Source organism: Odontesthes bonariensis, chromosome 18 (assembly GCF_027942865.1).
Source record: "Odontesthes bonariensis isolate fOdoBon6 chromosome 18, fOdoBon6.hap1, whole genome shotgun sequence".
NCBI classification, from domain to species: Eukaryota; Metazoa; Chordata; class Actinopteri; order Atheriniformes; family Atherinopsidae; genus Odontesthes; species Odontesthes bonariensis.
In genome coordinates this window covers 11063512-11080676 of record NC_134523.1, presented here as the reverse complement: position 1 = coordinate 11080676, position 17165 = coordinate 11063512, and the positions used below count along the sequence as shown (strand labels likewise).

Genomic DNA, 17165 nt, shown 5'->3' with positions numbered 1-17165 from the left:
ATATTCACAGATATGAGTGAGGAGAGCCATACAGTTGCTGGGGAACTCGCAGACATGGTTACAGGAGGGATTCAACAAATTGCATGAACTCACTGTCACTGACGCAAGCGTCAATCTTTAATGTATAAATGTTTGTAGATGCCACGGGTTCTGAAGATGATGGAAAAGGAAACCTCATATGGGAGTTGTGAGTAAGTGCCCGCCATGTTTTTGGAGTGTCTTTTGGCAAACATGGGATTTCTATTAGCAAACGTAAAAGAAAGAAAATTAAGGCGGCATAGGAAACACTGTGGAAGTTGTATTTCTAAGGCAGGAACATGGGAAGAAAGGCTAGAAAACTGTGATACACATTGCATATAACTAGAATTTATACGGGATGAGTCCATTTTCCTTCAGCCCTTTTTGGTGAATCCGTACAGCTCTTTAAGCACTCATTTTGAGTGATCATCCTATAGAGAGCCATCGATGTAAATTCATGAAGGTCAAACGGAATAGGAATGAATCGCTGTAATCTCCATTCAAATGAGCTGAATAAGGAATGTGCAGTTCAGTATCACAAGTGCAGGAGGCATTTTGCAACATCGAGAGGAATAGGTGTGTGTATTTCTCAACAATGGAGAGCATTTCATCACTCAGACAGTACACTGTCAGTCTACTATGTGTGAGAACAGAAATCTAACAGCTTATTCCCTCTCTTTTCTCATCTTTCTTTCGCTCTTGAATTATTATATACAAAATTTTAGTGAGTGCAAAATTGTACTGTACTATATATACACACACACACACACACACACACACACACACACACACACACACACACCAACTGCTTAGACATGAGATATATCTTAATGTAAATAAGCCTGAGGTAGCACACTTAAGATAGCAGCATGGCATTATGCTTAGCCTCGCACCAGGTATCTATAAATGCTCTTATTAAAACTTTGCCTTGTGCAGAGAGTAAGGAAGACAAGAGGGAACTGACGCATTGTAGTGAATTAACTTCTGCCACGGGTCCCAATTTGCTCTGCAAGTCAAACGTACGATGACCTTTGGTGAAAGTGGATTTTAAAAGAAATGTATGAAAAAGAGAAAGAGACACGGGCTGGATGGTGATGCAGTATGACAGAGTGAAAAACGAGAAAGAAAGCAGAAACGGTCAATCACATTAATGCATTATCGTTAGTCGTGCCCATTAGTATCCCAAGCACAGATTGATTTACCCCCAGTCGACTTTGGAGAAGGCCGTAACAGGGAGACCATTTGGCTGCGCACCTGGATGTCTGATCACTGACACCCTTCATTAAGAGTTGCAGCACTCTGTTTGGCCTTTGTTCCTACGTGTGAAATGTCAGGAAAGAAAACCAACGATCAAACTGTTCTGTCTGAGTTGCACTCATTTTTCTTCCTTTTTTACTTGTGTTGTCAACAGGCAGACCCCCAAGGCCGGGACATTGCCATCCGTCCCTTCTTGGAGCACTGTGAGAACACCCATATGACCATTTGGCTGGGCATTGTCTACGCCTACAAAGGACTGCTAATGGTGAGAGAACACAAAATCTCACAATGTAATCACAGTCTGGACACACACAAATAACCTTTACAGTTCAAACTCCTATATGAAAAATGTCTGTTATATTTGAATTTAATGCCAGCCACACGTTTTTTTAGAAAATAAAAAAACCAACACCTGGTGTAACATCTCAGATCTGTTTGATTGGCAACAGGTCAGTGACATTTTAAAAAAGCTTTCTAGAGACGTAAAGTATGCAAAAAGTACAAAGAATTATGGGAATACAATGTCTGTGGTGCATAGTAATGTCTAAAGATTCTTAAAATCAGGTTAAATATTTGCATTGCGAATACAGTTTGTCACTGTATGTCCACAAATGCACAAAAATAAACCTAATTAAGAAAAAAAAAGTAGATAAACAAGAATTTTTTATTAATTTACTTCATGGATAACATGTCCTCTATGTTAAAGAGGATATGAACCATACAGCCTCAACACACAGTTCATGCTAGCATCCACAATAACATGGAAATGCATTAGTGCACACGGCATGGGTAACTTGCACATTTGTGAAGGTGCTGGCAAGGCTGAAATATTTAGTACAGCACAAAGGTTCTGAATCTACACACTGTATGCTGCCCCCAGCATAGCACAGCATCTCAGTAAAAGCAAAACAAATCACATTCTGTACATGTTGCAATAGTATTGCTCTGCAAGAGCAGTTTGTGTATTTAAGTGTGCTATGTGTTCCTGCTCTTTTTGTGAAAACGTTTCACTTTTAACTCTCAGTAACTGATGTCGTCACTTCACAAAGACTCAGAAAATGTTGTTAGGAGGTGAAGCTTCACAATGGTAAACTAGCCCCTGTCCCACCTATAAAAAAAATACATATATATATATATATATATTGTCCTGAAAGTATCCCAGTCTCAACATATTTTGTCTTTTGTGCAATCTTTAATTGAATATAGATCATAAAGGATTTGCAAATCATTACATTCTGCCGTTATTCGCATCTCATACACACTTTTGCTTTGGGAGTGACATCGCGTGGTGGGTTGGACAGACAGAGAAGTAAAGCATTTTAGGCAGAGAAATACCAGCAACAAAATATCTTTTAAATTTAAGTGGTAGACAAACTGACTGACAGGAACCCGCATCTGTATGTGGTACAGAAGTGCAGAGCAAAGCTTTAAGGCTCGACTCATCCCCTTTTTCATACACACGCATATAAATGGAGACAGGCACATCTCACATGTTCATACACCTTATGTACACTTGACTTGATGGCAGTTCTTTTAATTCTTCTTCTCATTTCACTTTCATTTAGAGCATAAATAAATAGGTAGACCATTTTACACAGCACACAGTCAATTATTCAGCAAGCTGGTGCTGCAACCCTAATGTTCCACTGAACAATTCACTCTCACAAGATTATACAGGCATGGAACTGTCTGCTTTATACATAACTTTTTCGTTTTTTCTCCTCTCGAAGGCATTGTCATGTAATAACATTCATTTTTGTTTCTCTTAAAGTAAGCATCTCTTAAAGCTTTGTCAAATGCTGCTTTCGGCTGTGATGCAATGTCTTTGTTAACTCTTCTTACACGTTCAATAACTCTATTTCTACTCTTCTTCTCTCTTTTCTAAACAGTTGTTTGGCTGTTTCCTGGCATGGGAGACCAGGAACGTTAGCATTCCTGCTCTCAATGATAGCAAATACATCGGAATGAGTGTGTACAATGTAGGGATCATGTGCATCATCGGTGCTGCAGTGTCTTTTCTGACCAGAGATCAGCCCAATGTCCAGTTCTGCATTGTTGCTCTGGTGATCATCTTTTGTAGCACCATCACTCTCTGCTTGGTCTTCGTTCCCAAGGTCAGTTTTGCATTATTGAGGGCAGTTAGTGTGAGTGTGTGTGTGAGTTTATGATCATAAGTGGAAGACTTTTTATCAACATAAACTGGAGTGCTTGATTAACACCATGTTCACTCACCAACCTCTCTAATTCCTGGAAGCTAAAAATGCAGCGTAAACAGTTATTGTGTACCTTTTTTTAGCCCAAGCCATTTCATCCCTGAGTGCAGCTGTGATTAATACTTGTAACGCCTGTTCCAGTTTATCACCATGAGAACAAACCCAGACGCAGCCACCCAGAACAGGAGGTTAAAGTTCACCCAGAATCAGAAGAAAGAAGACTCCAAGACCTCCACATCAGTCACCAGCGTAAACCAGGCCAACACATCTCGACTGGACGGGCTTCAAACTGATAACCACCGCCTTCGCATGAGGATAACGGAGGTCTGAGCCAAGAGCTTCTTCTTATGTATTCCTTTTAACCACCGTTCATTATTTTACACGACACGACAGGGGAGTAATGGGTAGAAAGGTTTTTAATGCAATAATGGGAAGAAGACATTTTAAAGGCAATTAAATTCAGTAATTGAGCACAAGTTCAATAGGAGAAGAAAGAAGGAACAAAGTCTTTATCCCCACTAAACCAGAGAAGTAATATCTCTCTGGTCGTCTGTCAATTTTCAAATGCTCATCAGTGATTTTCAGTCATTTTGTTACCTCTTAGTATAATAATTGTTAAAAGCTGCACTGGTCACTCGAAGTGATTCCTTATATGTGCTTTGCACTGTAATGACACATTTCATAAATCGTCTTGAGACTTTAAATAGGGACATTTGAATAAAAAAAAAAATCCATCAGCAGTCACCTTCGCTTTCTATCATGTCTCAGAGAATAATTTCTGCTGCTTCATTTTGTGAATAATCACGGCAAATTAGTTATGGAGTTATTGGAAGAAGAACATAAAAGATATAGCTTTGCCAGTAAGGTGTCTTGTACTTTGTTTACTAAGTTTGAAAATGTAAAAAAAAAAAAAAAACAGCATAATAAACAAGTGCCCAATAACCTTGTTGCCTTTTTGGGATTGGTTATCTGTGTAATGGAGTGATATATGCTAACTTTTCATCTAGAATGTCACTTTTATAAAGATAAAACAACATAAACGAATGCTGAATTATTGTTCTTGCTTCTGAAAAGCTGGACAAGGAGCTAGAGGAAGTGACCATGCAGCTGCAGGACACGCCAGAGAAAACTCCCTACATTAAACAGAACCATTACCCAGATGCCAACAATATCCTCAGCATACGCAACTTCACAGATGGCAAAGGTGAGGAACTGGTTGTCCCTTCAAGTTGTTTCATTCGTAGGATGTGACAAAATGGGAAAAGGAGGATATTTACATGGGGAAAATGTTTCAAAATTTTCTGTGAGATGGGCTTTTAGTTATACACAACTGGCCCCATTTCTTGAAAATCCCGAGCTCAATAGCACAAACCATTTCACAAAATTGTTTTGACTCAGTTGGAAAGTGTTGAAAATACAAAACCGTCATATTGAAAATAAAATCAGTTGGGTTCAGATGATTGATAGGTTTGATGTTAAAACATGAAAATAAAAGCAATGCAGTCTTCGTAAAGGTCTAAAGTTTAAGATGGAACATAATTTCTACAGTTTGCTTGAAACTAATCCTCCAAAGTCTATGACGAAACCTCATGATTCATCTAATGAATATGGAGGATTCCTGAATGGAACAAGATTCTCGATTCATTGCTTATGTGATGTAAAAGTTCATTATGAAAGGTTTCAAACATCTCGTTGTAGACTGAGCTGAAATATATATTCCTTACCTGTATAGACTGCTTTGATATTCAGTGGACTTACTAAAGGAATTAGGAATTCAGCTGCTTTCCGTATGGCTGCGTGAAGGAATATTTTGACATTTTGTTTTCTCATTGCGGAAGCATCTGTCAGCTGCAGGTTAAGGCGGGACGCAGGACTGTCTGAGATGTCTATAATAAGCTGTGAGATTAGCTACAGTGCCTGAATACATCACTGGTGCTCGGCAAGTTTTACACTTATTTAAGTCACACTTTATGAACTCATACTTTAACATCTTTATTGTCAAACCCAAAGTATCTCTACAGTACACTTAATCTTATACCTATCATTTGGGTATTTGTAGTGTGGTTTGGTCTCTGTTGACAGGAACAGTGAAGATAAGAGTACAGAGAGGTTAGAGACCAGATAAGGTGAGCCATCACTGGGAGAGACGAGCAAATGGAAAATATAAAAATACATGTCACGTCAGTCTTTTTCCAGTAGAGAGAGCCTGTGTCTCTTTGCTCCTCCGTTTTTCATGTAGTTTCGATGGATGTAACTGTATCTTAGACATAATGAAGTCCGCTTCCTCAAATTGAATCAGCGAATCGTTACAGCCCAGCAGCATCACTTTGCATTTGCCACCATTTTAGCAGGAGAATGACAGCGATATATACTGGGCATGTCCGATGCCCACGCCACCACAAAGTCCCTCTGAGGGACTTTTGATGGATCTGTCTGAGTTTGGGAAGGTAAATAGCATGGTGGAATTCTGAAATGTTCTATACATTAATGGTTATTTTAGACATGATGTTAGATGATTCCTTGAAATTGAGAGGAGCCGAAACGAGGAGAGATAGTGAGATATGTTTGTGGCGTTGTGGTGGTGGAGAAGTGTTTTCGGAGTGCAGAGAGGGAGAAGTCAATGCCAAGACTATTTTAATTAGTGGATTACTAATGCATAAGCTACCATCTGTGAGAATTTTGACCTCTTTTATATTTATCCTTCAAGGAATCCCAACCAAAATCCTGCAGTCAGTTTTGTTTACCATTAGATTTTTCAGGGATTTGATGTGGCTCATCTCGGTGTAATGTTTGCTTTTTTTTCCCATTAGCTTATTTTCTTTCTTACCATGTGATGGGTTCCAAATGTACCAAAACATTTAGATCATTAAAATGAATGACAGAATGAAAGCAAAAATAGAAGTTGTGGCATTTTGCCTGAAGATGACTTAAGCTAAAACATTCTCACATTTTCCCTTTGATAAGAGTAATGTGTTGGCAGCAGCTGGCAGCTGACATTAGATTATCTTTAGTGAAGTAGAATTTAAAGTGTGTGGGCTCATAGATAAATCTATATTTGCTTGAATCTTTGTACATGCTCTTTTTGTTTGTTGCCAGGGGTGAACAGAGATTAGTATAGTGGGTTTCCTCTGCATAAATATTCATTTATATATATTTCTACAGAAAGAAAATCATCAGGGGAAAAAAAATCAGACAGATTTTCAAACACAGTGTCAACTACAACCATATGCTATAACAATTTCTATGGAACAAAACATGTCTCCAACCTTTATGCCAACAAAGTAGTTGTGGAATTAGTCATTTTTCAATTAAATTAAAAATTTATTTGAACAACCTCAGCTGACCAAAGTGTTTCACAATAGCAACTGCATTTTAATGTGGAATTGGTTGCTTTTGACATTTTAAACACAAACTGAATAATGATGAAAAAACACTTCTTCATGATATTTTCCACATCACGATCATATTTGGTTACTACAATTTTTTTGGGAGAAACTGGTCCTTTTATGCTGTATACAATGATTAAAGTTGACATAAGGTTAGCTCATACCGATTTAACATTACATTTTCAGTCAGAAAGAAGCACATGAATCTTGGTTATGATATTTTAAAGTGCGAGGCAGTGAGAAGGTTCCAATAAAGTGGCAGCACATGAGGTGCTGCTCTCAAAAGTCATTCTGACTCACATGATGGCAATTAAATCACAGGTCATTAAGTTTCATTTAAAGATCACCAGCATGTAAGCCTTTCCCAAGCATCAGTATGCTTATGCTTGGCAGTCATTGTCATCATCACTGCCGCCTAGCCGTAGTCATCAGTATTCATAGAAGAACTGGTCTAAATATATTGGGGGCTGTGAATGAGTGACTGTTTTAAGAGAAGAATGCTATGTCAACAGAGATTACACTCACTCACAAAGGGGCGAGAGGCAACACTCCACCCCTCTCTCCCTTTCTTTAACTGTCTTCTTTTCTTAAATACATTCAGGCACACGGCGATGCTGGAGAATACCAGCAGATGACAGTTACGGTTTTCCTACAGTCTGACAGCCACGGCCCGATATTAGCCTGAGTTAAACATTTCAGTGTTACAGACTTATAACACTGTCTGCATTTTTTAAATCCTGAGTGTGGCGATTGGCAGTACAATTTTTCTATACATTTCAATGATAATATTGTATCTTCATTACCGTGTTGAAGATGGATGATCGTGTAAGGCTCTTTCTTGTGGAGTAAGATATTTCAGTACGTGTGTGCTTGTGCTGCAGTGTGAGTAACGGATCAGATATTCAGAACTTTTTATTGGCATTAGCAGCTTTTACTTTCCATGTGGAGGGATGACCATGTGGCCTGGCTCATTCCAGCTTAATTTTGGCGTGAAACACCATCAGCAGGACAACAATATCAATGTTTTACATTTTTTGTCTTTGATTCAGCTGGATACATGGAGGCTTTGCAAGTCTGAGATTCCACTTCTTTATTCATTGCATGTTAATTCATATAAGAACAAATTTTTGGAAGGATACAGTAAAGTCATGTCAGTCGTCCAGACATGCACTGTTGCACTGAATACGGTTTTGTGCGATTCCTCATTGCTCTCAATCCTTTCAATGGAGATACAGAGTGCAAAGTTGATATTATCTATAGTGCATATAGTGTCTCTACTCCATGTTCATGGGTTATGTAGTGACAAACTAGATAAAAGCTTGATACCCAGTACCTTTTTGGGGCACAAATCCATACACTGTGTTGCACACATTCATTTCATACTGACGTGTATAAATATGTGTGGCAGTGCTTTAAGATCTACATGGTTAGGCTTTGTTCATAATGCAAAGAGAGCTAAAATAGTTCAGCAAGCATAGATGTCCGATGGGAGCATGGGATGTTGGCATCAGTGAATCAGGTCGGCAAGTCCTGGAAAATCTGGGACACATGAGGGGGGGAAAGGGAGCAATCCATTGCTCTCCAGGTGTAGAACAGGAAAACCAGTTAAGTTTTTGATTCATTTCTTACAACTTTCGTTAGTGATTGTTTGTGATTGAATTATGTAACAGATCTTCTTTTTCTAAAATGGGAAACTAACGAGTATTCAGTCAGCTGGCATATTGTCAAACAATTTATAGGTTGAAGACTTGCTCTTCAGGTTTGTCATATTTTGCCAGATCAAGAGATTTTTTTTTCTGGCAATCAGCTGCCATTTTCTCCCTGGAACGAGTGAAAGCAGCTGTTGTATTCCTACTGCCGTGAAACCCTGTTCATCTGGGTTCACACAAAATGTAAAAGTAAACATCTCCACCTCCGAGAAGTTGATCAAATACGACATGCTCAGCACATTTTATTTACACTTGACAGTTGACACAACTGTCAAGTGTAAATAAAAAAGGAATCATCATCAACATATCCCTACAAAAACACACTTTTGTCAGCTTTTTTTTTTTGCGTGTTTGTATTATATTCAGGGATCCTCTAACAAAAAAAAAAAAAAGCATCCTTTTGGTCAGTGAATACGGACATGCCAGACATAAAGGATAAACAGATTATTGTTGCTTTCTGTTTTGTTTTAAAACCAAAGTTCAGACTGAAGTATTTGGAGTTAAAGCACCTTAAATGCTAATCTGTAATTGCTGTCGTCGGCGTATATAACCTCTGAGAAGGAAAGTATGACAGTAAATTTGACAAATTCAGATTTTTTTTCTTTTTCTTTTAAATGTCAACTTGTTTCAATGCAGATGGAGAGAAGTCAATACTGAAGAACCACCTGGAGCAGAAACCACAAGCGCAGTGGGGCTCCATGGATCCTTCCAGAATAAACAGAGGTCCTCTGGAGGATATCAACTCGCCTGAACAGTGAGTTCTCCCATTTCTTTAGCTCCTTTATCCCAGTATCCCTCCTTCCTCTCATCTGTTAGCTAGCTTTCTCATCAGACGACGCATCACATGTAGCGCAAAACCACAAGCAGCTCTCAGCCGGTTGCTCTGGCAACAGAGCCTTGTGAATACATGGACTTTCTCGTGCCCATCAACATACATATTACCACCCAGAATGCATGTGCATTCTCCCATTGTGCAGGAAACACTGCTGCCTATTTACAAACACATACACACGTAGACGCGCAACTGATTGATTTTTGTGTCCCAACTTCAAAAGGAAGTTGTCTTGGGTACTCAGAGCTCTAATGTCACAAATGTACTTCTGCATTCACTTATTATTCATAAGGCAGCAAAGCTGAATGATGTTGACTTCATCAGGGAGGAGGGGGACACTTTAAGGCATCACTGAGAACTCTGCCTCCTACACTGGTGTGTCCAGGACCAGGAGAAGAATGCCAGATGGATGGAGAGAAGGGATATTGGAGACAAAGAGGGCACGGTATTGATAAGAAGGCAGTTGCAGAGAGGAGTTGGACTAAAAGAGAGAAATCTGTTTGGATAGGAAAGAGAGGAGGTAGAGACTCACAGAGGCTTATGTAACCAGTGATTTACAGCTTGCATTGGAAGCAGCTCTGAAAATAGACAGGGAGGAGAACAGAAGTAAAGGAACACTCGGAGCTATTCCCATGCCACATGAATGTTTGATCACATGGAAGGAAGAGAGATGAGGGGGTAGTGAGAGGGAAGGTGATGAGAAAGAGGAGGCAAATATAAAAAAGTTATAAAGAGTTCTGAAAGTAAATGGGTAGAGCAGGATGAATACTTTGTAAACATACCAGGTGTATGTAATTGCCAAGCGTAGCATCAGTGTCATATTTGAAACTCCAAAAATACCCATACAATGGAAAGATATCTCTCAGGAGGCAAGCAAGATTGTGTTTCCATTGCAAGTTGAAGAGGTCAGGATAACGACCCGGGCTGAGGACCATTTATATTTCAAAGTTCACCCAACGAAGACATTTCTGTAGGTCTGTTGCTGAACAAGCTTGAATTTAATTTTCCCCTCATGATTAATTATGTAAGAGGCATTTGGCCATGTACTTTTCTTGCAAACGGATGGCAGTCGCAGCAGCTCTGGTGAGGTAGGGTGCGAAGTGTCACACTAGGCAGAAGCATGAAATGTTCTTTTTGTCAGATGATCCCAGAAGCTGGGAGGAACAGTGGATTAGGGGCTTAGTAAGAAGAAGCGAGGCTTGGAAGAAGAGTGCTGAAGACTACATGATAAACAATTACAGAAATGCTGAGGCCTCGTAGGAACGACACTTACTATTTTGTATTTGTTGAAAATTTTATTCGTAAACTGGGCAGGTCGACTACATTTGTGGCTGTGGCAGTATGTCACTAAAATAATCTCTCATATATTGTCATATCTAAGTCATTCAGCTTATGCGACCAAACGGATAAAATGCAGTGTTCTCGTTTTTTCTCGTTGAGTTCTAATATGATCAGTCTCAAGGAGCAGCAGGAGAATCTTACAGGGCTTTTGTTGCCTCTGGTACCAAAGAGTGAAAAATTCAGTTCAGTTTTAATAATTTTAATCTAAAATATTTTGTCATTGTCGCTGAATTTGTCATCGAATCGTTCTTACTGAACACATTTTCATTTTAATTTGATAGGATTCTTATTATTCATTGCAGTTTGGGATGGAAATCGTTCAGAAGTTAGCAAGGAGAGCTAAATGATCTGCACTTAGTGCTGGCTTGCTTAGCAAGTTGCATCTGTAGTTTATATTAACTATGATATTAAATTCAATCTTTAATACCCCACCTCATCAAAGTACTTGGAGGTAAAATGCACCGAGGTTTGGGGTATATTGTACACATTCTTCCTGACACTCAAATTGCATTTGTAATTAAATGAAATTAGAAACCATAAGACATTTGTCTTCCACAAAACCTACAGTCCATTGAGGTTCTGTCAGTCCAGTGAATTGAAGGACAAACCAAAATTACAGTGCACTGATTTTACACAGCAAAACTGTGTGGGAATACCTAATCTACCAAGGACTGAACTAACAACAAAAATTAGACTAATTACCATGCAACAGTTCACCAGTGAATGCAACTCCAGGGGCCAGATGCATCAAACTATGCGCAGTTTCATGACTAAAACTGTGTGTACGCACAGAGGCAGTGCATAATGTGCACAAGCATTCTTTTATTCCAGATATGGAAACCTGTGTGTCTGTATCATTGTGTTTCATAAATCTCAACATGGTGAAACTATACGCACGCGCATAAACCTGATTTCCACTCTCATTTTTAGCCTTAAATAGATGTGGTCACACTCCTAATGTGTCATGAACATATTAAGACATCGTTTACAGCTAAATTGGCATGATACTTAAAACAACAATAAAAAAAGAAAAATGGCAGTTTCACCATTAAAACAGACACTTATCAGTGAAGCAGAGAAACCCAGCACATCAGGGCGACGGCTTCTGTTTTAGCTGCAGTGGATGAACCTACAGCGTGTACAGGAAGGAGTTAGAGATGTACAGATCGATCATTGTATGTTTGCTGCTTTTGTAAAGAGACCGGTGGAACCCTAAGTGACAATTTTGTGGCGGAAAATCAAAGCTGCAGTAATTCATAGCACAGACAGTTACTGTAAATAAAAAACATATTATTAACATTTAGACGAGTGACAATTTCTAGAAGAATTTACGACGTGAAATAGTCTCTCTAGTGTTGTGGTGAATTGTGTGGTATCCTTTTCATAGGTGTGCATACTGTCACCGTACATTCTTCTTTTGTAAACACCAGTGTGTGTGAAGGAAAAAGGCGTCATCTTTTTTTTCTTTTCTTTTTTAATGTTTTTTTTAATGTAATCATTTTTGGAATGACCACCAGCTTTAGTGAAATTAGATAATACAATGTTCTTGTTATTGTGACTATGGCGAATCATTTAATTGGATTAGATTTCATTGAAGATGTTAACAGCAGGAGTTTATTGGAGCCTCAAATGTTTCTGGAACTAACTCCTCGTATCCATCAGTCGGATTCTTTTTGGCACTTTTACGCTGGCTTCTGTTTGTGAGCGCGGGCAACTGCATCCAGAATTTATGTAACATTTTTTTGCAACATATGATTCGTGTTGATGCTGAAAATGGGAGAAGGAGGGAATTTTATTCAACATCTCTATATTTACAAATACACCAACCCAAGTCTCACCATAGCCCATAGAAGATGTGCTGAGTTCAAATTAATACAGATGCACTGTCACGACCTTTCAGCTTTTGATTAGGTTACAGAACCCTGAATTCTATAAAATTGCACAAAGTTGTGCACACTTTATGTAGACAGGCAAAGAGTAAGGATGTGGAGATCTGGCTAATGATTTGGACAATAGCACATCTAACTTAACCAGGATCTGACATATTTTTTTGACATAAATTCTTTCTTATATAACTTTAAAAATCCTGCTCTTTGTTTCTTCCTGCAAATGTAAGAAAAACATCAAATTCAACACAGTTGGGTAGATGGAGCTTTAAGATAATGTGGAAGATTATGTTAAAAAACAGGAATGAAAACAGATTTTGTGTGACTGGAAATTGCAGCTCTACAAATAATATTACATGAAGAGAAAAAACAAATCGGATTTTTTGCATTCACATTTTAATAGATAAGGTGAGTTAGTTTAGTGTAACCTCTAATGTTATCCCTCTCTTTTTCTATCTGCAGCATACAGCGTCGACTGTCTTTGCAGCTGCCCATCCTGCACCACGCTTACTTACCTTCCATAGGAGGAGTTGATGCCAGTTGCACAAGCCCAAACGGAAGCCCTGGTTCCAGTCCGAGGCACAGACACATGCCCCCCTCTTACCGGGTAATGGTATCTGGTCTGTGAGCTTCATTCACTCCCCCACCTGGCTCTCTGCAAAGGAGACACAAATGGTTCTTTTTTTCTACAACAAATAGACTGATATCGTCAGCGTATGTGGGTATTTTGTCTTGAATCGTGAAGGAGATGGGGACAAAAAGAGGAAAGGAGGACAAAGTTTCACTCTTCATACCGCCACACCCTGGTCTCTTAAGAACTGATATCATCAGTCAGGAAGGGGTGGGAGGTGAGTGGGCACTGGATGACCCTTACAAAATCTTTTTATTTACATCCCCTTGTCCATCTGTCCCCCATGCCTAGGCATATACACATATGCACAGTCCGACACAAACATACACAAATACACACACATGCACAAACACAGTGACACCACAATAGCAGAGCAGCAGCGAACCAGCCCTAATCTGACGTGTAGCCTTATCTGCTTCAGAGGGGATTGTCTGTTTCTGTTTCTTATCTGTTGTATGTACTGTATGTGCTCGCTGCTACATGTGAGCCCGTCAACTAACTTTAGTATTTCCCTGCTTCAGTGATCGGATATCAGTTTGAGCATGTGGAATTTGCAAGACCCCACAAAAAAGGAAAAAAAAAATCATCCCTGTCGCCTTTCCCAAACTTGTGCAGACATGTAAATATCATCATTTCTGACATTGATGTACTGTAAGCTTTGTATATGCTGTGAATGGACATTTAAATGGGTTCTAAGCGTGGAGCTTTCAACAAAGGTGGGAAAATTTCTAATGAAAGTTTATAAACATGGCGCCCTACAAATTAGACACATGACAGAAATATATATTTGTTTGTGCAACTCTTAAAATATCAGCTTATAGGCATCAACGGTGCATTAAAATCAGTCAAAGAACATGAAAAGGCTCCAGGACCCATTCCTCTCACTTGGGGTAAGATGCACGCAGCTCTTCTTTCCACTTTGCTGAATTTTTACCACTAGTTTTTCTCAGAGGCTTCATATTTTACCACTTAATTAATTTGTCGTCAGAAAGCATGTTTTACAGAATATTGAGCTATGCCTTTTAACAGGTCTCAAAGGCTGCGTATGTAAGAAAATAGAGCTAAAAGATGCCACAGGAGTGTTTCACAGTTGTCTTTTATGTGTGTTTACATGCAAGGAAATGCACACATAAAGATGTAAGCTTAAAAGCCAACAGAGCACCTTATGGGTTGAGGTGTTCTCAGCATTAATCACGGGCCAGGTCATATTGAAACCCACAGATCGGTCTCTATAGACTGTTAAGATGTCCGTCTGATCTAGCCCTCACAGCTAACCAGCACAGTTAAGGGTGAATGGGTGTCTATGGCAAAAAGGCACAAGACTTTGAAATCAATACCACAACTTTGTCTGGAGAAATAAAGATAAAGAAGTGATGGTGGAAAAAATGTAGGTCTTCCAGTTCCACAGCTTGACTGATTAAACAGTTGACCTGAATTTCCACGCGCAGCAGTAATGACGATAGACACGTGGGAGTCTTGCGTTATAAGCCCCAACTAACTGTAGCTTCAATTCCAAAGTGGTGATGTCACCACTGCTGGTCACAGTGATACAGCACAGACACAGGGCTTTCTTTCACAGTTAATACTGGGTGTCATGAAAAATCACTTTTCACTTAGCAACGATGAACATACCTCAGTTGCTAGGGAAATGTAATACAGTGCCACTGAGCTTGACCCAAGGAGGCTTCATTGAGCACAATGGTCGTTGAGAGCGTCAGCGTTTTTTTGTAAGGCTTTTCCTCATGCAGGAGAAAAGCAAAACGGGGGCTCGGTGGGCAAAAAAAAGACTTTTTTAAGTGAGTGTGAGACAGTTCGTTCTCAGCATATTGTTTCACCATTGGTGTCTTGGTTTTTAGTTTTTAAGGCGTTTGTTAAGCGCTGTGCCTGTTGTCTTATATTGTAGCCTGCAGGACCCACACTACATACATAGGGTCATAATTGCGCTTACCCAGCAAATGACATTGGCCACACATCTGTAACTTGTATGTTTCATAGATTTAAGTTCAGTTCCATGCCTATGTGAAGGGGACAGTTTGGGGAGGACACAGACAAAGCTCTGCTTCAGCTGGATAAGATTGCTTCTGCAAGCTGGTGTCTGACCATAAACACTGTCAACTAGACGTCAGTTGCAAAGGAAAATGGAGGACTTGAAGCCTGAATGAGGAGACGAGCGAGTCCAGATCCACCTGCTGTCAGACATATCAGAGTGACTTTCAGTGCAAGCGCTCCTCGATCCAGCCTCTCAACATACATTCATTCTCCAATTGCCCAGCACAGGAGCAGGGAAACACCGAGCACAGACCTCTAAGGAGTCACAGCTTCTCCCGCACCTTTGCCAACCAGAGAACCACATTCAGAGAAAATGTGTGAGACATTGTCAGAGGGTTGGTTCTTCCTTCAGGAGAAACAAAGAAACAACTGCACATTTTATATATTACATTATATGTGATTGTGTACAATTTGCTGATACCCTGATGATGGTGACCATGTATGGAATATTTGATATTTGGCTTTCTCAAGATGGCATGAAATAAAATGTATAATTCACAGAGCTAACCTCTGTTTTTGCAACTGTTGTGACAAATCCACTCTTGTTCCAACCTCTCACCTACAATTTGGTTTAACATGAATTTTCTGACAAACCATTAGTTTGGGTTCTTTTGACCCTCTTAATCAATTCACTCATGTCAATGCCAAGATTCTCAGTGGACAAACTCAACATTATCTACCGTGCTACTGGTTTAGTAGCTGTTCACTGAGGGCAATAAAGTGGAAGTAGCAGTTGATGACCCCTGTTATCCAACACATCACCAAATTACTTTTACTTATCCATCCAAAATACCAAACGTAGATTATCAGGTGTTGTTTTGTTTTGGGTTTGTTTATTTTGTTTATGTGCCCTAATTTATTTATTTTTCTGTCATGATTCAACTCGATCTTTGTCATGAATGAAAATGTGTTCAAATGCAATTGTGGTGGGTCAAGGGCTCATAGTTTCCTGTAATAAATAGCGTCATGCTGATGGTTTGTATTTGCGACAGGTCTTTTTATCTTTTCAGTTTCAAGATCAAAGCAACATATAGAATTATATCTTTGTATCTGTCGTCGTCAGGGTCTCTGGAGAACACAAGACATACATGTGCGGAATTATAACAATATGACAAATATATTAAGTGGAGAAACACACAGGTTCATACTGTTACTGTTTTGTCAGTTTGATATGTGGTATCACATGGCATCAAGTTCAATTAAAACTTTTAAAATGATAACAAATTCTATTAAATGCGGGGCAATAACTTGTTTTCTTATTACAGAAAGAATAGAGAATTATATATATATATATAGATATATGTATATGTAAAGATCTTTACGTAAATTCTCATTTTTACATAGGAAATATTTCACAAATACGCCACAAGGGTTCTTGGAAGTCTTTTTTTTTATTTACAGTATCTGTAACTGTTATGTAAAGATGAGGTCTAGATATTAAAAAGTTGTATAAACCACATCTGGAACACCTGAACATTTTTGAGCCATTAGTTGTTAATGGAAAAACATTCTTCTTTCGTTGTCTGAATGTTATGAAAGCCTTTACTTTTCACATTATCGTTGAATAAAGTGCGAATGAAACTTATGCAATCCTTGTTTTATCTTCACTTTTTGTTAACAAATTCTGCTTTTACTTTACTGAACCAACGTCGTCACCGATGTCCAAGACTGCAGCTCTCATGGTCAAAGTATAGAAACAGCAAAAGCCAAAGAAGCATTTCTAATGTGAACAATGAGCTGCCACTAGCCAGGGTATTACAAATTAGCCTCATGAACTGTGAGGCTGTAGGGGGTGTTGGTTTTTTCTATTGAACTGAAGGTGAGCGTAAGGTTGTGTGAACAG

At 39.1% G+C, this 17165-nt stretch overlaps 1 protein-coding gene across 1 annotated transcript in view; it reads left to right on the top strand.

Moving 5' to 3' along the window:
* Positions 1–13899, top strand: part of gabbr2 (gamma-aminobutyric acid (GABA) B receptor, 2) — a 179393-nt gene extending 165494 nt beyond the window's left edge. The window contains exons 14-19 of the mRNA XM_075449751.1: positions 1430–1540; positions 3165–3389; positions 3630–3812; positions 4563–4692; positions 9220–9337; positions 13105–13899. Of these exons, the coding sequence (XP_075305866.1) occupies positions 1430–1540; positions 3165–3389; positions 3630–3812; positions 4563–4692; positions 9220–9337; positions 13105–13270 (933 nt within the window). The 3' untranslated portion in view covers positions 13271–13899. The remainder of the gene's footprint in view (positions 1–1429; positions 1541–3164; positions 3390–3629; positions 3813–4562; positions 4693–9219; positions 9338–13104) is intronic.
* The last annotated feature ends 3266 nt before the right edge of the window (positions 13900–17165 follow it).